Source organism: Solanum tuberosum, unplaced genomic scaffold (genome assembly GCF_000226075.1).
Source record: "Solanum tuberosum cultivar DM 1-3 516 R44 unplaced genomic scaffold, SolTub_3.0 scf00020, whole genome shotgun sequence".
NCBI lineage: Eukaryota > Viridiplantae > Streptophyta > Magnoliopsida > Solanales > Solanaceae > Solanum > Solanum tuberosum.
In genome coordinates, this window is record NW_006238946.1 from 209,241 (window position 1) to 231,515 (window position 22,275).

Consider the following 22,275-nt stretch of genomic DNA (forward strand, 5'->3'; position numbering starts at 1 on the left):
CCAGTGGATTAGTCAAAATGTGCATAAACTGATCCAAACACCACCATTATCCACACAAAAAAAGAAGAGGATAACACTATCAACTTAAACCATAAGTTCTACAATTCTACTATATGAGGTGTGCAAAAGTGGTTTCGGGAGCAAAAATAGCCGTTCCCTTGGTTCAGTAAAATAATTGCTCGCATTAGCTAATCAAGTTTCAACATACAAGGCAGGTATTTTAAAAGAGTATAAAACTTGAACACACTTTTAGCTTGGCTTTTGCAACTAATAGTGAAGGACCCTATAACGAAAATGCGATAACTCTGAGAAGGGGCATGCCAGCTATGATTACAAATCGAGAAGTCAGTTAACATGCCACACTGAAAAAGTATACATGTCATATTCACTATAGTTCATTTTCAACACTAAGATATGGTAATGTACAGAGGAGCCATGTGCTATCTAGCCCACCAAGACGGAATAGATTTGTTGATCAATGTGCCAGCACTTGTGGTTGACTCTACTCTGCAATTAAATAGGAATTACTCTCTAAAACAATTTACAAGTTTTGCACATAAAGCTGGAAATGCAAAAAATAAAATAAAATAAATTATGACAAATGCGAGTGAGAGAGAGAGAGAGACAAACTTTGAGATCTCTTCAACTGCTCTCACGACTTCAACAGAATCTGTTTCTAGCACTTGACCACCTAAAATTATTTCATCTAGAATGATATGCATCTGCAGAAGACAATCATCCATTAGACACAACAAATATGCAGATTGATACCCCAAAAGGCAAAAGAAATAGCACTTGATGTATTGCATAGGATGAAGCTTGCTGTAAAATTGCGAATGTGCCCAAGTTTTTACTACTAGAGCTTTAGAAGCATTAATTACCTATGTTACAGAAGTGACCATATGCTAATTAGAAGTTATAACAGTTAAAAGTCCCAATGGTGGTGAATATTGGGAAAAGTGGAATTGTCTGGAAAATAGGAGTCCATCTAAACATCTTATGCATTGTAATGATCGGAGTTCGTCATTGAGGGAGCATGAAAGTTCTGCAACTAATTAGCAAGAGAAGTTGATTTCTGAGACTTATTAATGATATATTCCACCAATGTATCCGAATTGGTTTCTACATACGGATATTTATGTTTCAAAGATAAGTATATAAAATACAACAAATAGGTTACTGCAATACTCTTACCTTGCTATAATTGAATACTACATCAAGCTCGCATACACTTTTGAAGCATTTGTCCAGTGTTTCTACAAAAACTGCTATAAGAGGACAACATCATCACTTAAGCATAGTTAAGGAGACAACTTAAAACTGTGTTTTCCCACAATAAAACTATGTAAATAGTGGAAACAAGTACCTTGTATTAAGTCGAGCATGGCCAACTCATTCTCAGAGTTATCAAATAGAAACACGAAATATAAGGTAGCATAGTGCTTATACACGAGCCTTGTATCCTGAAAAAGATATAGTAATGGCTATTATAATAATTTACTCTATATACTTGAGACTTGAGAGTATAAATTACTCTTCTTAATTTGTACATCACAAAAGAGGAGTACACAGCCATTAAAAGCAGTGTAGCATGTAAACTGTTGCCTAAGTGATAGTCTCCATGGGACTGCACTTGTCCTATTTTGGTCCATCATTTATCTGGTTTTAATCAATATTAATTAGCAAAAATCTTACAATTCAGTTGGAGTAAGTTTCCTACATGTATGTAGTTACTCGCTTGATGGATGAGGATAACTAACATAAAACAAAGAAACCAAAGGTGAGGGTAGAAAAATCAAAATTTCTTCCACAAATTTGCACAGCACCAAAGCATTCTATCTAAATAAAGTGTCCTTATTATGAAAATCCTCAAGTTTTAAGATCATAGAGTTATGTACAATCTATATACATAATTTTCTCACATAGCAAAGCCAGCACAAGCATTAGATAGAGGTGCAGAAGGATGGATACTTTCATAATCCGTATAGTAATGTTGGAAGAAATACTAACTAGAAGTTGCCAGACAATCAAGTAATTACCGGACTGAAAATTGTCCCTAAGCTCCGAATAAAATTGCTCACATTGTCAGGCCTGTTGCTTAAGACTGAAAATTGAAATCCAAAACGAAGAAACAAAAACTCATCCAACTGAACGAAATCTCAGTTTAATCAAATTGTGTGTTTACCTGCGTAGACATGGCGGATGAGCTCTTGTTGCTTCTCCACTGGCTAATTCCAATCCCAACAACAAAATTCAGCAAAAATTAAACAGGATTGAATCAAAGATGGATCTTAGAAATAGAAAAAAAAAAGATAATTATGAGCGACAAACCTGGAATTCGTAAAATTTCGAAAGGCGAGGCTTGCCGAAGGTGTTAATCACCATTACCGCCTTTATCATTCTTCCTGTAAATCTCACAACAGAACTGGCAAAGCTACTCTTTTGTCTCGCTCTCTCTGTTCAATAATTGTAAAATTGAATAAACTTAAATCACAATTTGGTCCTGTATTTATTGATAAATTTTATATTAGTAGTTATAATATCTAATTAAACCCATTTCACCTTGAATTGATAATTGTCTACATATTTTTTTCTTTCCTTTTTCTTTTTCTTCACTTGTATCAGCAAAATCAATAGTGTTCCCGCTTACTTTCTAACGTGACTCAAACCCATAATCATCTAAGCAAATCTGCCTTGTATGTGTACACATTTTCCCCCTAAATACAGGGATTTTATTAGTACTTATAATATCTAAATTAAACCCATTTCACCTTGAATAGATAAAATTGTCTACACATTTTTTTCTTTTCCTTTTCTTCACTTGCATCAGCAAAATCAATAGTGTTCCCGCTTACTTTCTGACGTGACTCAAACCCATAATCATTTAAGCAAATCTGACTTGTATGTGTACACATTTTCCCCCTAAATACGGGGATTTTATTTTAAGTAATTAATGCACTTTTTAACTAAACATAAGAGTTTGAATGTAGTAAAATAGGGTTGAGTATTTTGCATGTCAAGTCGTTGAAAAATCATAAATATTCATGAAAATGAAAAGACAAGTGGACCAGCATAGAATGAAAATTTTCTAATAGTTAAAGATCAAATTATAAAATTGATATTTCTAATTATAACAACAAAAATAATAATATATCTAATAAAATCTCATAAATAAGGTTCGAGAAGGTAATGTGTACATAAATCTTATCCTTATCTTATAAGAATATGAATGTTTTCAGATAAAACATCAACTCAAATAAAATATATTAAACAAATAATTTTTTTTAAAAAAAATATCACTAATAACAACAAATAATACGATAATTAAAAATACAATCAATAAATGCAACCAAACAACATCCAACGATCTAATAATTTCCTTTTTCTAATTCTTGACCTTCATACGTCAAAAAAGGAAAAAAATTGCACCGTATGGCCTTTGTGACTTGTGAGGCCACTTACTAAATTTTATTCGTGCTAGCCCAACGAATTAAATTTTGAGTTTTAAAATAGTTGAATGATTTTTTCTTTGGCACGCAAATTTAAAATGGAAATAAAATTTAAATCTCTCTTAAAATGGCCATTTGTGCAAACCTCCTAACCCTAACTCTTTAAATAGGGATAAAATACTTGGACTTCCCTTCGCATAATAAATAGGTTAGAAGTTATAACTTACAACAAATCTCTCTTTTATAGGCCCAATTTTTAAGGCGCTTTTTGTCCAAGAAAAATAGCCCCTTCTTGTTCTTTCGGGGTTTTAGCAGGGTTTTAGACGAAGTGCCTGAATCCGCCTGTTCTTATTCTCGCTTGATTCTTTTTCAATTCAGTTCTTGTCAAGAAATAATAATTCTTACAGAAATTGTAGAGCAATGGCGTCGGATACATTAACTTACACGGACTCGATGAACTTTAAGGTGAGGGAACTGTTGAAGGAGGTTCAGTTCGAATGCTCGCCGGAAACCACTGTAACTGTGGACAATGTTGTTTCTGCCATAAAAGAAGCAATTGATAAGATCCCTGAGGACCAGGTCAATCTCTTTCTAAAACCTTTATGTCATACTTAGAAGGAAAAGGTAATTTATGTATTCAAGAAAGTAGTAATGTTATAGCGGCAGTCAGTGGGTATACTTTAAATCACACGAAATAGTAGTGGTGAATTAGAACTTCTTTTTCTTGGATAAAGTAAGTGGTATTAATAACAGCATCAAGAAGATGCAATAATTCCAAGAGGGACAAGAAAAAAACTCACCACCATAGGCTAATCCAAGATTTTGAAGTTCTAATTCAATTTGTGGGTGAATTAGAACCTTTTTATTTTTGATAAAGTAAGTTGTATTAATAACTGCATCAAGAAGATGCAAGAATTCCAAGAAGATGCAAGAACTCCAAGAGGGACATGAAAAAAACTCACCACCACTGGCTAATCCAAGATTTTGAAGTTCTAATTCAATTTGTGGGTGAATCAGAACCTTTTTTTGTTTTTTGATAAAGTAAGGTGTATTAGTAACAGCATCAAGAAGATGCAAGAATTCCAAGATGGACAAGAAAAAAAACTCACCACCATAGGCTAATCCAAGATTTTGAAGTTCTAATTCAATTTGTGGGTGAATTAGAACGTTTTTTTTATAAAGTAAGTTGTATTAATAACAACATGAAGAAGATACAAGAATTACAAGACGGACAAGAAAGAAAACTTAACCACTAGTGGCTAATCCAAGATTTGAAGTTCTAATTCAATTTGTGGGTGAATTAGAACTTTAAATCTTGGATTAGCCTCTGGTGGTGAGTTTTTTTTCTTATTCAAGGAATTCTAAATTATGTTGAGTTACTAGTTGACTCCACTGCTCCACTCCCTCTCTTTTAATTCTTGTAATCATTTCGTTGGCAGGTTAGGGCCGACTTGGCGCCAGGGTTTGTTAGAGATATCAATGCGGATAAGGTGGAGTTCACATTTAAGAAGCCAAAATCTTTGGAAATTTGCGGGAGTTATTCTATACATTGCGTTACCAAACACGATCTAAATGTTGATCTTTTTCTTCACTTGCCAAAGGTGTGCTGTCTATTTTCCTCTAGAAAGCTATACTCTCGGAGTGTCTTAAAGCCCTACTTGATGTGTATTGTATTAAATTATATTGTAATTTATTTACTTTTCACTTTGATGCTAAGTTCAAATGTTTTACTTGGTTACATGATAATATAAGAAGCTTGGTATGTAAATAAGAAAATTCACATTGTTTGAAATGTCAAAACTTTAAACTTTTAGCTCTTTCTTAGTCTATGCAATGGTGTAGGATTTATAAGCTATGGAAATGTGAGAAATTTAAAATGTGATAATGTTTTAATTGCAAAACAATCAAATCCCTTGAAGTCAGAAATTGCTCTACTTGGTCTGACTCCATTCAAGAATTGGTTTAACAGCAATGCAGGGAACATGATGAATAAAGCAAGCTATCTGTTTTCCATCTTCTCCTAATAGCTTCTTTTTTACACAATACATGCCTTCTAAATTTCAAACTATGAATGTGGAGAATTGGAAGAAGTTTTACTTGATGAATCCTAGTTGAGGGCTTATCTTACTGGAAAAAAGTGGCCTGGGAAACACACATGTAATGGTGGTTTTATAGTTCTGATAGATTATAAGTTTTTGTTCATGGGATCTGTCATAGGTGAAAGCTCATTTTGTAGGTACGCTGAATGAATAGTGTGAAGATCGTACCTTATGCTTCACGTGAACATAGTTGGAACCAATTGATTTGGGTAAAATGATCATGCAGGTCTTATAGTAAATAACCACATTCATGATATGTTACTCTTCTTAGTTTCTTGTTGTGACATATCTTGTTCTTTTTCTAATCTGTTCCTTTTGGCAGGAGTGCTTTTATGAAAAAGATTACCTAAATTATCGATACCATGCCAAAAGATTCCTTTATCTCTGCAAAATCAAGGAGCAGCTGACAAAATCTTCATTAATCAAAGCTGTGAGGTGGTCTAGTTTCCAAAATGAGGCTCGGAAACCTATTCTACTTGTCTATCCAGGTCGAGTCAGATTATCTGCCATACCTTCTCTTGCTTCTTTGTGGGCAAAGTTTTCTGGCGTTTACTGCAAGTTTCAGTTGTTTATCTGACTTGATGTTCTTTTGTTATTGAAGCTGTTAAGCTTATTGGAAATGCTGAATTTGTTGTGAGGATAATTCCTGCTGCAACATCTTTGTTCAGTGCAACAAAACTTCGCCTTGAGCGAAATAATATCCATACTCTCAAACAAGGTTTATATATTTAGATATTTTGTCAAGCTCCTTTTCTCATATTGAATTGCTTCTTAACATTGATTGCACTTATTTCCACTCCTAGGAGATGCTTTACAAGCAACACCAAGGTACAATAATAGTATATTGGAGGATTTGTTTCTTGAGGATAATGCAGAGTTTGTCAAAAGAACTTTCTCTGGATGGAAAGAATTGGGGGAAGCCTTGATACTGCTAAAGGTATGCATTTTTTTTTAAGGAACTAATATGGTCCAATAGCTTGCTTTTCTTAGTCAGAATATTACATCAGTTGCATATCTGTAGGTGTGGGCTCGGCAAAGGAGTTCAATCTATGCCCATGATTGCTTGAATGGGTTTCTAATCTCTATAATATTGGCCTTCCTTGCAACAAAGCCTGGTAGGCATCATATCAACAGTTCCATGAATACAATGCAGATATTTCGTATCACAGTGGACTTCATCGGTATGTATTCTGTCCTCTATCCTGGTTTTCTTGTACTATGTTTACCTGCACAAGAAGAAGATAGACCATGTTCTGGATTCAGATATTGATATGTTAGGCTTCTGTTGGAAAATGTAAGATATTACATAGGATTAATAATTGGAGTTGGTCGAAAAGTTAAAGAAATTCATGAAAGCCTTGAGTATGCTAAGAAGTCCCTACTCTCTCGCTTGCTTGTTGCTAGCCGAGCACTCCTTAAGCATCCCTCGTTTTCCTCCTCAGCTTAATGGGAAGAACTTTATCATGACCTTATGGTTTTGCATTGAACAAGATGAGAATAAAATTCGTAGGTGCAGTGTGTTAGTTCATCCTATGACTTATGGGCATCAAACCCTGGTGTGTGTAGTTCGTAAGAGAAGTTATGCCTGGTTTTAAATGGATTGTATTACGGATTAACAATCCCTTGATTTTGTACACTTGAGGATTAGCCTCTCTTCTTTTTCTTTTTTTTTGAAACTGCGGATTAGCCACTTTTCCCTTATTTGTTTCTCATTCACCCACGAAATTCCAGTAGGTACAGAAAATTGGGTGTTGTTTGTAAAAACCCATATCTTTTTGTGAGTTCTTTTACCTTTTGGTATACTTCTTGTATACGGGTAATTTTTTGCCCATTTGTTGATAAAATCTTATTACTTGATAAAAATAAAAGTTCATTAACTTTCTTTGACGAATGTTTGACATTGCATACGAAATGGATTGTAATGATGGAATTAATAATTCCGATATTGCTTATACCTGGAAGCAAAAATCAACCAAACGCAGGATACAATAATCCCAAAATTTGCTGGGATTATAATTTGTAATCCTGGAAACAAAGCACCTCTTAAGTCATGTTGATAAGCATGTTTTTCTTACTTAAAATGGGTAAAAAGGTCCGCTTACTACGATAGGTGCTTAAATTATTCTGATCCTTAGAATTTGTCTTGCAAGGGAAAAAGGAGTTATCAGGTGGATAACTCCTGCATTTGACTTGAAACCAATTGCCCAACACTTAGTCTCCCAAACATTTGTTAATAACCTTAACAGGAATATTAACTGAAGTTATGGGCTTATTTGAACTCCACTTGTGAGATTTTAACAAAGTAGTGCTGCTAAATAATGTGAAGAGTTTCTCTAGAACTGATGACATTATTTAACATGTACACTTCCAAGCATTTGGTGCTGTGGTAATTTTGTTTTTCCCCATGTTTTATCTTTTCATTTAGTGGAGTTGGCTAATCATGGTAAGAGAAATATCTTAATTAATGTGCTCTTCATACTTATCTTTTATTTGGTTGAGTTAGAGAACAACTGTAGTACTAATTATTTCTCTGTGTTTGCAGCCACCTCTAAGGCGTGGGATAAAGGGCTTTTTATTCAGCCCCAGCATGAAAAAAATGCTTCAAACAAGGTTTATTACTTTTCTTTGTTTGGTGATTACACGTTATAGTTGTCAGGGAGTGTGCACGAGGCTTTAAGAAGACATGCTTGCCAAAAAGAAGTGTGTGATAGATTATAAAGATGTATCTATGTTTCATGATTAACTTAATTTGAAAGAGGTTCAAGGATTTAATTAAGAAGTAAAAATCCAAGACATTTTTGATAAAAAAGAAACTAACAATCAACAAGGTGCAGAAAAGCTATTAAATCACCTGGTACAGAGAATGGAGCTTCACCTTTCCAGGCAATTTATATGGAAGAATGTCAGACATGTTCCCCCACCTTACATTGCATTAATTCATGTTCTTGTTTGATTGTCTCAGCTAGATTAGTATATCTGTCTTCGGTTATTATTCTTAAAAAATCTTTTTTCTGGGTTGATAACCAATTATTACTAATCCCCTTTTTATTAGTTGTCTAAATAGGCAACATGATCAAAATAACAAAAGCTTTTAATTAGGCCGTTCCTCCATTTTTATGCATTTTAGGCGTCGACATCTAAACGCCTTGTTACAAATGCCATTGTTTGGTCTTTGAGAACTTGCATCCCACTATGTAATTGTAGCGGCACCTCTTCATTAGATGCATGCGTTCCATTTTGGTGAATTACTTCAACTTCTTATTTTCTCTTTCTTGTCTCCAAGGAATTGAGACAGGTCTAATAATTTAAATTGCTGTTGTACGGTGTACCCATACTCATTTTAAGTTTCAAATTGCAGGATATGCAGTTGTTTCCTGTGGTCATTTGCAATTCATTTGAGGACTACAATTTGGCATTCCGTCTGTCACACAATGGTTTCCAAGAGGTGATTTCTGAGAATTTTAAAGTGCACATTGAGTTGATTTAATCTGAATAATAAGTGCATTGCCATTTTGATCATAATGAACTAACTGCTAATGAGAATGGAGAAATAATAACACTGTCCTTCCTCCATAGTTTGTATCTCAGATGGTCCAAAAAAGTGAGAAGGAGAAAGGATTTTTATTTCAAGTCTGATTCATGTTCCACTAATAAAGTGTGTTGATTGCTTTTATAACTTACAGCTGCGCCATGAGGCTGCTTTGGCAGTTAATTGCATCAACAAAAGTGGAGATGGTGGCTTTGATGAGCTTTTTATCACAAAGATTGACTTTCCTGCTAGATATGACTACTGTGTGAGGTGCATCAAATGAACTGTTTGTATTTGCTTTACTATTAGTGTCTTCGAATTGAATTTCCTTTTGCTATTATCAGAGTTCTGAATTCGTGGTGGCTATTATCAATGATGCTTAGTGGAGCTAGTCACCCTATAAAATTATATTTTTAAATATCTAATTATCTTTTGAAAGATCTGCAATACAGTATGTCCCGCTGGTCTTTAGAGCCTTTATAAAAGGGGGATGCAACATAAGAGGCTTTGTTTGTTTTTGTGTGTGGGGTGAGGTGGGGGGCGCTAACAAGAATGGGTCAAGTACTAAGTGATTAGCCTAAGATTTCGATCACAACTATTCATGGAAGTATAAATGTCTTATATTAGTCTTTTTGGTTTTGTTGTTCATCACCAAGATCACTTGTGTTGTGCTTTGATCCTCTAGGTTGAACTTGAGGGGAAACCGTGAAGTTTCTAGCTTAGGATACTGCTTAGATGATGAGTTTTGGAGATCTCAGGAGCAGAAGGTACTCTCCCTCATGGACCAAGGGTTGAGAGACAGATCTAAGTCTGTTCGTGTTATTTGGAGAAACACTTCATCTGAATGCAACTTTGAAGAGGTATGTATATATTACTGGTCGTTCTTCAACTAAGATATCATGGTACATAACAGATCTTATTATGGCAACAAACTATTCTAGGGACTGTCAGAGCTAGGCAATGAGCCGTTGCTCATTGGGATTTCTGTCAGCTCTGCAGAGGCAGCCTTTAAAATGACTGTCATAGGTCCTAGCCCTGAGGAAAGAGATAAGGTACAAGTCTATCTCATTGATTATCCAGTTAACCTTTGTTCACTTTGCTTTACTCATACATACTGCATGATATCCCACCAGGCCTTAGAATTTCGGAAGTTTTGGGGAGATAAGGCGTCACTTCGACAGTTTCGTGATAGTAGAATAGCTGAAGTTGCAGGTTCGGTCATAGATAGACTTCTGTTTCTGCTTCTGCCGGACTCGGAGATTGTTGAAATTGATATCTTTTTATTTCTATTCTGTATGGTCCTCAATTACCAGTATGGGAACATGAGGAGTGGCAAAGGCATCTCATCATAAAAGATATTGCCGAGCATGTTTTGTCTAGGCATCTTTCCATACCCAAAGAAAAAGTCGTTCCTATTGTGGATCAACTTGATTTTTGTCTTCTCCACAGGGATGTAGGTATGGTCATAATTGCTGGTTACTTTCAGTCTGCCTTCTCAAGCTTGAAGAATGTCCCTTGTGAATAATGAATTTTATTTTCAGATCCTATATCTTTCTCAAAAAGTTTGCTGGTGGCACTTGAAGAGCTGTCAAAGCGTTTGCTTCAGCTGAATGACATTCCACTGAAGGTGTCGACTGTGCAAGCTCTAGACTCAGGTTTCCTTTCTCTACTCTTAAGAGTCTTTTTTCATACATATATAATTGATACTTCTATTACTGCAAAAGTGGTTCGTGCTTACAGTTAGTCACAGCTGCTAGGTTGACATCTGTCTTTCCGCCCATGCCTCATCCTCTGGCACATGAGAAGAGTGTTGACATAAAACTAAGGAAGCCTGTTTCAACCTGTATTAATCCAGTTGAAGTTATGATTCAGGCATGAAAGCTATCCTTGAATAGTTTTGTTGTATAATCTGCAGTGAATCCCCAAGAATCTTAAGGATTTACCTCCCCCTTTTTTAATAGCTTGAAGGATCTGGAAGTTGGCCAATGGATGAAATTGCAATAGAGAAGACAAAAACTGCGTTTCTTCTTAGAATTGCTGAGAGGTTAGTCTTTCTTGAGTTTATTTTTCAAGGAACAATACTTTGTGTAAGCCAACATTAAACTCGTTTGAGTGCACCATTCTGGCAGTCTGCAGAACAATTGGGGGATGATGTTTACAGCTACAGAAGATGATGTAGATGTTCTAATGTCTGGCTATGCATTCCGCCTTAAAATTTCTCATGAAAGGGCTCTTGGTTTGGTGACTGGGCAAAGTAAGACAGTTTGTGCCTGTATTCTCTACTTAGATAGAAAATTTCCCCATCCTTATGGAACTTTTTACCTTATATGGAAAAGACAGCCTGTAGTGACCTACTGTTCTTGCTGTAAGAACATATTTCTGTATATTGATTAAGGATGATTTTTTCCACAGGTAATAACAGTCGACATCAATGGAGCCTCTCTGCTGACAGAAAACTTCTTCTGCAACACCAACATGCAAGCAAGATCAATGCTTTAAGGGGTCGTTATCCTATATATGGACCAATAGTTCGGTAGGGACATGAGTTCATACTCCATGCCCTCTTTCATCCTCCTTGTAGCTCATTTACATCTCTGCTTTGCAGGCTAGCTAAAAGATGGGTCTCTGCACACCTATTTTCCACGGTGCTGTCAGAGGAGGCAGTTGAACTATTGGTCTCAAATCTTTTCTTGAGACCTTTGCCATTTGAACCTCCTTTCTCCCGAATAACTGGATTTTTGAGGTTTAATATTTGTCACTCAGAATTCATTTTACTTAATTATATTACTGTTTACTTTCTCTTCCCCACTCCTTCACACTCAAATGCTTTTAACTATTTGATTATAAGTTAACTATCAAGAACGAAGGAATTACAATTTGGTTGTTTGGAACATACATGTGCTCGTCCGAGAACCTTCACAATTTCCTGCAAAATTGTGGGCGACTGTCATGCGTGCATCAACTAGTGTTCACTTTCTGTAGTTGTTTCAAAATTATATTTGCTCTTTCTCATTTATGATGGACTTCTTTTTTATTTTCCCTTGTGTATGTTTGTATGTGTCACTTGCAACTTGTATTTCTTTCACAACACGGTAGAATGTTGTGACCTTGAATGAAACAGCTAACTTTTCGTGCATTTGATGCTATCTGGTCGAGGGTAAGAATGTGGTGGGTCTTTTGTGGAATCTATCTAGTGGTGCTTCAGGTAATGGATTTATGTGGCATGATTTATACGGAAGGAGGTGGAGGGCTAAAAAGTGTGCATATGTGTAGAGCCATGGTTGGCTGTGGTGCTGATTGTTAGCAGATTTTCTTTTATGAAATAGGCAATGGCTCTTGGCAGTTAAACAGTAGTACGCTCTAATTGCCACTAATATAGTAACTTTAATTGATCTTTAATTATGATTTTGCATGGTCCTAGCATTTATTATGTCCTAATCATGATCAGTAGATGTATTTGGTCAAATTTCTGGTGTCATTGCAAGTTGTTTGGGCCCCATGGCATATTCGGTCGGCCAGGCATGTCGCTTATTCTGCTGTCAACTGGCTTATTATTGATGATTGTACTGTTTTGATCCCCATAATCATGGCCAATTTCTATTCATTTCTGTTTTATGTTGCCTATTGCCTCCTGTTCTTCACTATCGCTTCTTTTTTTACCACGGTCACTGCCAAATCTTCAAATTTAACAGCTATGCCAATTCAAGTTTTACAGTAATGGTAGGAATACTATGAACCACTAACCCCCAAAGTTTTTTCATTCCCAACACTTCACTGCTTGCAATTTTTTTCATTTACAATCCCAAGTTTGATTGAAGAACACTGAGAGAATATTTATCATATTATTTATTGGGGTTGAGTGTGGTGCAGAAGCTACTTCTAAGTTCTAACTGCTTATGAATATTGGACTCTACAATATGAGAAGCTTCAAGCCACTTCCGCTGTCCGTGAAACTTTTAACTTAATGCAGACCGAGAAAGAATTGTTGAAGGTGCAGATCAGTTTTGTATTAAAAATCCCATTATGATATTGGGGCTTGAAGCTAATTATAAAAAGCAAAGGACTCGACTTAAATAAGAAATTTTCTTGTACCTTCATAAATTTATCAGTTCTACATGACAATTTGTGCATCTATATCAAAGAGCAGCAGATTCCTCAAAAGAACAGAAAAGCTAGGGTGGAAGTGCAGTACTTTTCTTTGGTAGTTAGACCCGTGTAGGCTAGAAGATCTACATAAGACAAAAGTTACTGACATAACAGTAATCACGTCAAAAGCAGTCAATTGATATAGTGTCCTGCAAACCAACGTTTGAGCTCTGGTAGCTGTGTTCTTTTTTCATGCTTGTTTTTTTCCCCTTTTAAATTTCCCCGTCCTTTCATGCTCTTTGTTGTTTTTGAGTTAAGAAATGGATGAAATCTGAAATGGTGCTTTCAGTTTCAAATTTAGTTATAAACTCTGTTGGTTGGTCACTTTTTCTTATTTCTGTATCTTAAACAGGTTCTTACGATTATTATCGGAATATGATTGGGCCTTTTCTCCCTTAATTGTTGATTTTGATGGTGACTTTTCAACTGAGGAGAAAAATAAAATTAATGTAAGTACCAAGCCAAATAATCCATCTTTGGAGGGCGTTCCATGCTCTTTTCTTGTTTTTCCATGTAATTTTTTTATAATTCAGAATACTATTTGCATATGAATTTGACAGGAGAATTTCATGAGAAGTAGAGAAGAGCATGAAAAGGACACACAGAAATTAAGTCCTGCAATGTTTTTAACTACTAAATATGACATCGCATCTGAAGCGTGGACAAGATCCTCACCAACTACAGCAGTAAGTGTTCCTCAGTGATTGAACACTTGTATTAAATCTTTGCCTGTATTTTATGGAATCTTGTTCACCGAAGCGCATAGTGTTTTGCTTTTACAGCACTAAGTGAAGAAGCATAGTGTTTTGCTTCCTAATGTTAATATATTGCACCCAAATAGTTAGCACATTTTAGAAAACACTGTAGATTAGATGTCAACTTAAGACGATTGATCCTAGAAATTATGACCAAGGTTTCAACTGTAGAAAAGTGGCCTCTGGAGAGGCTCGTGGTAATCTTAGTTTCCATCTGCAACCTACTTTTGCCGCTGCCTTACTACCATATACATACTCACAACAAAAGTAATTCTTAATTACTATATGCAAACCACATGCTTTGTCAATATTGTTTGTGGTAGAATCATTTAGGAGAAAGGAGAAGTATTTCATATGATTGTAACCATGATCTGTCCTGTACTATAATTGGACCAGTGAGGTTACAACTTCACTCTTAAACTAAACGTTTGCATAGGAAGCTTATCAAACATATATACAACACAAAATTACACCAGATCTACATTTCCACTTATTGTGCATCTTTTTCTCTTTTATACTCCTAGACTAGATAATGAAAAGTAGCTAGAACTTAGAAGTAAATCTTTTTTAAAAAATATATTTTTTATGGTAAACCTGTTGTCAAACCCACCAAAGAGCTCAATATTGATCCTATTCCTGCTTATCTCCCTTGGTGGCTCGATCCCTCAACCTTATGGTTGGAGGTGGAGGGTCCTTACCATTAGGTTATCCCTCTCATCTCAAAATTTTCATAAAGTCAATTGTGGACATTTAGCTTGGGACATGACTACTTAAAAGGATAAATATTCTTATCGTTATGGATAGTGAGATATCACAAGATCAAGCAATCAAACAATAAGATAAAGCATTTAAACCTTCTATGGAACCAGGGCGTTTAGTCTAACACAATCTGTGCATGTAGGTGTGGCACCCTCACTAGTTTTTAAAAAATATTGTCATTCATGGTTTGAGAACAAACTCCTCTCATGATTGTTGTCTGTGTTGATAAGTTTTCACAATTGTCATGGCTTTTTTTCTGGCATTAATGTGGGTACTGATGTGTACTAGGAGCTAAGAAGACTGGTGGCTTATTCAACTAGCAGTGCAAATTTGTTGACCAAACTGATTTTGCAAGATGGATATGATTCTTATGGATGGAAAGTATGTAAAAACATCAATTTTCCAGTACCTGTGAATTTGTTTGCTACAACGTGTCATTCATAGTGCTGTTGATGTTTATCCTGCAGTGTCTTCTCCGCACGCCTCTGAGCAACTATGATGCTGTTGTTCTTCTCCACAGAGATAAGTTGCCCTACCCCCAGCATCTTCTCTTTCCATCCGAACTTGAACAAGGTTCTTTTTCTCATCTTACTTTGTAATTGCATTTGTTTCCGCATGATATCTACCTCTATTTCCTCCCCCATTTTCACCCATTAAGCATTGAAACTCCTGTACTAATTAGAGTCTGAAACACTTCCAATTTTTTTCTAGAGCGGTGTGTGGTGCGTGGGCATGCATCCAAGATTTTCCATCCTTTCTTTTCTCCTCGAGGCTTGAAAGTGAACTCTGGGGAATTGAAAAGTAAGCTGATGGTGAATTTTGATCCAGTAAGGTGCTTTATTGCCGATATCGAGGTAAGTACTTACATTTGCTGACATTTTTTCCACTGAGGTGCTTGTCAGTTATTCAATCCCTTGACCCCCCTTGTTCCTGTGATTCTGAGGATTACCCATTTCTTCCTGCCCATATCTGATGCAGAAAGGATTTCCTGATGTGGTCAAGGTGTGGTACGATGCTGTGGGTGGTGATGCTCTTGGTCTTACATTAAGAAAAGCAAGTTCACAGGTATGCTTTCTAGTTGTATTGAAGTAACAATGACGTTTGGATGTTTAATAACAAGATGGTACTTGTGGTCTGTTCTCCAGAAACGGAAGCATGATGACTTCGCGGAGGAGAGCACGGATCTTTTGAATACGCTAAAAACCATAGGCGAGGTTGGGAAAGGCCTTGTGAGAAGTATTCATGTTGTCAAGGCCCAGAAACGTGATAATTGAAATGTTCAAAAGAATGTACACTATGCGTATTGTTATCAAGGTTACTGGCTGGCAGGGAGCTCTTCAATTTTGCATCACAACTTTTGTATATGTGTAGTTCTCTTGCCGAAGAGCCGACAATCACTTGTACTTGTATTTGTATTGAGAAATTCATTTTATTATTTGAGAAAAAGAAGAAAAAAGAGAACTGCATGCATAATCTTTTATTTCAATTCTAACCAATTGAGCCACGAACAATAGTTTGTTGTAATCAACAAAAGCCAATGGATACATCGCAAGAGGGAGATTGTAGAAGTATGGATTTTACGATGATTTTTGTACTTGTACAAGCTTAATTTGAGGATTCGGATAAGTTGACCATAATCTAACCTTTGGCCCTATTAAGAACATGTTGTGTTGATGACCAAGAGAAGTTTTACGAAGAAGTAAGTTTCAACGCTTCTCAGGACAACAGAGCCGTCATAGTGGAAAGTGAGTGATACACACTTCGTAGGACCCGTTTGGCCATAGATTTTTCAAGTAATATTTGGGGGGAAATTTGGCAAATAGTGTTTGTCCATACAATTTGTCATTATTTGGCAAATGTCTCAAATTTTCAAATATTAGTTTTTTTTAGTAGTTGGGCCAAATCTCATTATTTGGATCTTTTAAAAATTGAAATTTTACACCAAATTTTTATCTTTTACAAAAACACCCTCTGTACTAGTTGTTTGCGTTGTATTACATAATTTTTACGTGAACACCAAAATAGTGATGAAATATTTGGTGAATATGAAAGTGATGATATGGTTGTTGATGAAAATGATGAACAATCGGCTCAGGGTAACAAAGTCATGTGCTTTGTCTACTTCACGATGTATGAAATGATGCTTGTTGCACTCACTCCAAACTACCACATTGCTCCAGTGTCATGGACACTACTTGTTATTTGTTGCAACGAAGATCCAATTGACTTGTAATACAAACTTAAAATTAGTTTTGATAGTTTTTAAAACTTATGGGTATAAATCACATTTTTCTAAAAAAATGAAATATGTTTCCCAAAAAACTATGGCCAAACACATGGTGAAATTTCACCCAAATAATATTTGCCAAGAATATTTGGAAATCTGTGGCCAAACGCTAGCTTAATTTTGGGTGTTTCAAAGCAAAACGATGTTCCCATGTACAATTAGAATTAAAACTTTACAAGTGAGATAAATGTTTTTCACTTTGGCAATCTCTCGTAGAAAAATAAAACGTAAAGAAAATAGTTATTGCTCTCTCTATTTCAATTTATTTGTTTTAAAAAAAAAGATCGATAGCTTTTCTAGTTTCAATTTCAATACAACCACAACATTTTAATGCATTGCACGTATCTTTAGTATTATAAGATTTTTAAAAAAATATTTAAAAAACGGGTCAAGTAAAAACCCGATAAACAAATAAAAAGGAAGGGAGTACTTACTGTGGGAAATAGGTAAAGTTTATGAACAAATTCCAAAAAGAGCGGGACAAAGCATTAACATGCTAATACGCATGTGAATTGTCGAACAGAGGTTATTTTGACATGCTACCAAAATCAATCAGAGAAGAAGAAAGATGGTGCACACTGCCTATGATACCTTCCAATTCCTCAATAATTCTCCCTCCAAAATCGATGCCATTGAATCATACCGCTCAAATTTGCTCATCGCATGTTCCGATGGATCGCTCCGTGTTTACGTTCCAGAATCCTCCGTTTCCGATCAATCTGATTTCCACTCCGAAACCTTAGGGCTTCATCAAGGACCTTATGTGCTTGAAAGAACTCTGAATGGATTCTCCAGAAGACAAATGCTGGCCATGGAAGTCCTTGTCTCACGAGAACTTCTGCTTTCTCTCTCCGAGTCAATCGCGTTACATGGGTTGCCTAATTTGGAGACTTTGTCAGTGATTACTAAGGCTAAAGGTGCAAATGTATATTCGTGGGATGATAAAAGAGGGTTACTTTGCTTCGGGAGGCAAAAGAGAGTCTGCATTTACAAACACGACGGTAATAACTTGAATGTAGTTTAACTGTTGTATTGTTAATTGAAAATTTTACATTATTGTCACGGAAATACGGTTTCTCATTTGTTTAGATGAGTGGATGTGTACTTGATCAGTCTGTGCCATATGTGATAGGAAAAGGGAAGTACTTTTCTATGGGCTGATCAATCATTTAATGATGTTACAAACATAATTTAGAACTGTGCTTCCGCACTATTAAGTGGACGTAGAGATATTAACTTGAAATATATGTTTAGATTTAGAATAATGAAAGTAGAAGAAAATATTAAAATAATCATTGAAAAGATTGTTTGATGTAAAAAAACATAAGATAATGCCCAAAAAATTGAATAATTTAATGATTTGAATTTTTGGAAGTTGTATAGAAATGGAATGGTTCAAACATTTCACGACATCCGAAAATAGCCGAGTGCTACATAAATTGGGACAAGGGGAGTATAGTTTTCGGTTCACTACATTTAGTTTAACACAAGTATCATAAAGGCCTGTAATTTATTTTTCCTTTGATTATCAGGTTTCTTGCTCAAAGCAATTTGGATATTGATGATCGTATTTTTCTAATGATATAAGAGTTCTGTTACTGTAACCTGATTTTTATTTGAAACTTCTCTAGGGGGGAGTGGATTTGTGGAGGTGAAAGAATTTGGAGTTCCTGACACAGTTAAGTCGATGTCATGGTGTGGTGAGAATATTTGCTTGGGGATTAGAAGAGAGTACAAGATATTGAATACCACGAATGGTGTATTGTCTGAGGTGTTTTCTTCAGGGAGGATCGCCGCACCTCTTGTGGTGGCTCTTCCACCCGGAGAACTTCTTTTGGGCAAGGTAATGTTGGTTATTTCTTTTAGAAAGGTAACAATATTATATATCATTGGTACAGAGGTTGTGCAGGAATCATATTTACATTTCAAAAGAAGAAAAGGTATCTCCTTACTCTTCTTACAGGGATTCTACGATATCTATCAAAGATTCAGCATCATCTAGGAATTTTACCTTACACCAAAAATGAACCTAAGAGCAGGTAGTTCATCTTGCCAAAGCTGGTCTACTCCTATCCTTCCCACACAAAACACATGTTGAACACAACTTCAATCTCTTTTCCATCAAGTTGTCTTGAGTCAAGCATGATTCTTTTACAGCTAGCCAGAAAAATGCCATCCTATAAGGTATCTTCACTTCCTAGATATGCTTCCACGGCCATTTGCTGACTTAAGTGGCTCTATTACCTGGAAAATGCTCCAAACTTCTGAGAGATTCAGCTATTTTATTTACTTCCCAGTCATTCAATGGTCTTCTAATGCCTATCGCTGTCATTATTACATTGAGTTGATTGACATTGCAGTTCTTTGCCACACTTGCACACAACACTATGGCCTGGTTGACTGAGGTGGGCCATCTTCCCTAAGTGTTGTTTCTTCTCAAATTCCACATACCAGAGCTCCAATGTATCCATAGAGCAGGGGAAACATACTTTTACTTCAGAATTTAATTCATGTCTGATTCACCTTTGATCCTCATTCCTTGGATGATATATGATTCCATAGAATCTATAGCTTTCTTTCTATGACTTAGCCGATGAAGCTTAATCCATAGAATTTAATCTATAGCTTTCTTTCTTCCTTGGAAGTACTTAATCCATAAAATTTAATTCATGTCTGATTCACTTCTCTTGAGTAAATTCCTAATCTTTGAAAACTATCTGACCAGCTTTTTATGCATACTGAACCAGTACTGGTTGGTTCTGGGTTGCCTTTTTGCAGTAAAATTACTGTTAATTATCAAAAAAAAAAGAAAAAAGAAAAGATCTTTGAAAACTATCTGTATGTTTAATCGCTGTTAAGTGTTGTTGTTACAGGATAATATTGGTGTCTTAGTTAACCAAAATGGGAAGTTGATCCAAGAAGGGAGGATTTGTTGGTCTGAGGCTCCTGCAGTTGTTATTATCCAGAAGCCGTATGCAATAGGTCTTTTAGGGCGACATGTTGAGGTAGCTTGAGTATTTAGTTTGCTAATTAGTACTTTTTGTTCATTTAACCGAATCTCCTTAGATCTAAATAATCTGGAATGACAATGCAGTTTGATGTTTTGGAAAATTGCAGATACGTTCTCTTCGTGTTCCTTATCCTTTGATTCAAACAGTTGTCCTTCGGAATGTTCGTCATCTTGTTCGAAGCAACAATACTGTGATTGTTGCTCTTGATAATTCTGTTTTTGGATTTTTTCCTGTTCCTCTTGGTGCGCAGGTAATTGTCACTCTAAAATTTTTTCTTTAATATTATGTTGAAGTATATTGCTTACGCTTCTAATCCAGTATTAAAACTGTAGCACATTTATGTCTAGTGTATTTGAATGACTCATTTTGGATGGACTCAAGTTTGTCATGAAGCTTATCTGAGAATGCCTTAGACACTCAAACAGAAAGTCTAAGTCCTGCAAAATTAATCTATGTTGCAAGTTGTAATGATTATGATTATGAGTTTTGCTTATAAGATCTCATGAGCCAAATAATTCATCTTCTTACTTCAGGTATCAAAAAAAGATCAGTTTAGTCTAGAGTTTTATGGAGAAAATCGTGAAAATAACTATTGCACTGGAGAATTGTCATAAAAAAAATATTGCACTGGAGAATATTCTTCATTGTATATAAAAGAGCAAAATGTAGCACATTGTCCAAATTCGTATGCTCCCTCATCTCTTTGTATATTATGTGGTTTGACTAGGAGTGCAAACTAAGAAATTTGTTTGAATTGTATATCACATTCATGTGGTGGAAAAGATCAAGTTAAATATTGGAGTTCATGTGCACGGCTGGTTTGATTGGAAAAATATAAGACTGTGATATAGTTTAGACTCGAAAGTTTAATTTGGGAAGTCATCCAAAGTGAACCGTGTAATATACGTCAGATGGGGGTATATTCTAGTACCAGTGTATTTTGTCTTTATGATTTACCGTCACTGAAGTGCCCTAAGTCAATTACTATTGGTGTTTAGCTGAGGTGATGGATAATGGAGATTGAAGGATGTTAGTGGTCAAAACAGTGTGTTGAACCTTGTACATTAAGGTTTGGAATGTGGACTCTTGGATTATTATTATGGATCCAAGGCTCGTCTACTGTTGAACCTCAAGTACCACCATCTTTTGCCTTCAACTTGCATAACTCACTAGGATCCCAGTTTGCCCCATAGAGCCAAGTTCTGATGCCTAAGTGAGTGTTGACCAAAAACTGCTAGGTGTTGACCAAGGTAGAAGAAACATTGACACAACCTTAGCACCAAAAGCTAGCTATTAAGGTGGGAGCGCCCAAGGCTATATAAGCTCCACATCGGGTGGCTCTGATACCATTGATACAACCTTAGGAGAATAGCTATTAAGGTGGGAGAGCAAGGCTATATAAGCCCCACATCAGTTTCCCATTTAACCGATGTGGGACTCAAGTTCCATTCCTTGCAATAATAAACAAAGATGGAGAAATATGGGGTTTTGCTTGTAATCTCGTGCTTATATTGTGCTTTCTGAACTGAGGACTGGTAGAGCCACTCTTGTTCTTGGACTGCTCCTCTGGCTAGTTAATCGAGATATGAAGGCAATTATCCCATGGCTTGTTAATCAAGATTTGTAGCGGTGAAACCTGGGTTCAGGCGCATACCTTGCTTCTTGGACTTGATCTGCCAGTTAGCCAAAAGAACTTTAGGTCTGAATTATTGAGTTTGGATCAGGGTATGTGGAAACTGTTAGGCCATGCACCTTGAACCTGTTACCACCAGATCTTAATAAAGGATCCCTAAATTCAACAGCATGGTAAAAGAATTCCTTGACACACTTCACAGGTACAAAAGTCGGGGGAAGACCCATTTTTCACTGAGTTAATTTTGAGAGTGTGATTCCAACTTTTCTCTATGATGCAGATTGTACAACTAACAGCATCTGGAAACTTTGAGGAAGCCTTGGCTTTGTGCAAATTGCTACCACCAGAAGATTCAAGTCTTAGATCTTCAAAGGAGCAATCAATTCATATGAGGTGATTGCCCCCTTCCCCTGTCCCCACCGCCCCTCTTCTGCACCAACTTTGTGCATTTAGATCAATTTCAGCACCTTCTTATTTATATTAATGAAAGTTTTTTTTACCTGAACCAAACAAAAATATATCTCATTTAAGTCATGGTCACATTGAACCTCCTGGGGGTTGGGGGGGGGGGGGGGGGGTTTAAACCAAATGTTATGTGTTAACATTT

The 22,275-nt window shown here is 36.0% G+C and overlaps 3 protein-coding genes across 4 annotated transcripts in view; 2 read left to right on the forward strand and 1 right to left on the reverse strand.

The window, feature by feature from the left end:
• Positions 1–231: 231 nt before the first annotated feature.
• LOC102579906 (AP-3 complex subunit sigma-like) lies at positions 232–2,493 on the reverse strand. 2 transcript variants are annotated; one of them, XM_006340561.2, is made up of 7 exons: positions 2,332–2,493; positions 2,186–2,228; positions 2,040–2,104; positions 1,367–1,463; positions 1,195–1,268; positions 631–722; positions 232–507 (listed from the first exon to the last, which is right to left on the reverse strand). In XM_006340561.2, exons 1-7 carry the CDS (start codon positions 2,398–2,400, stop codon positions 441–443), a joined length of 507 nt encoding a protein of 168 aa, XP_006340623.1. In that variant the 5' UTR covers positions 2,401–2,493; the 3' UTR covers positions 232–440. The 2 variants fall into 2 exon arrangements, with proteins under 2 accessions (XP_006340623.1, XP_006340624.1); XM_006340562.2 differs by having other exon boundaries at positions 1,195–1,265; positions 2,332–2,491.
• A 1,217-nt stretch (positions 2,494–3,710) lies between these two features.
• LOC102580460 (nucleolar protein 6) lies at positions 3,711–16,197 on the forward strand. The gene is made up of 26 exons (XM_006340563.2): positions 3,711–4,028; positions 4,889–5,050; positions 5,871–6,036; positions 6,150–6,266; positions 6,352–6,485; positions 6,570–6,729; positions 8,091–8,158; positions 8,907–8,993; positions 9,232–9,347; positions 9,763–9,937; positions 10,019–10,129; positions 10,211–10,289; positions 10,391–10,534; positions 10,619–10,732; positions 10,828–10,949; positions 11,039–11,121; positions 11,207–11,331; positions 11,490–11,610; positions 11,683–11,820; positions 13,576–13,672; positions 13,784–13,909; positions 15,026–15,118; positions 15,205–15,310; positions 15,449–15,591; positions 15,716–15,802; positions 15,883–16,197. Exons 1-26 carry the CDS (start codon positions 3,870–3,872, stop codon positions 16,009–16,011), a joined length of 3,162 nt encoding a protein of 1,053 aa, XP_006340625.1. The 5' UTR covers positions 3,711–3,869; the 3' UTR covers positions 16,012–16,197.
• A 1,389-nt stretch (positions 16,198–17,586) lies between these two features.
• Positions 17,587–22,275, forward strand: part of LOC102580804 (vam6/Vps39-like protein) — a 12,018-nt gene continuing 7,329 nt past the window's right edge. Inside the window, exons 1-5 of the mRNA XM_006340564.2 lie at positions 17,587–18,025; positions 18,656–18,867; positions 19,898–20,029; positions 20,142–20,285; positions 21,949–22,061. Coding sequence (XP_006340626.1) covers positions 17,593–18,025; positions 18,656–18,867; positions 19,898–20,029; positions 20,142–20,285; positions 21,949–22,061 — 1,034 coding nt within the window. The 5' untranslated portion in view covers positions 17,587–17,592. The remainder of the gene's footprint in view (positions 18,026–18,655; positions 18,868–19,897; positions 20,030–20,141; positions 20,286–21,948; positions 22,062–22,275) is intronic.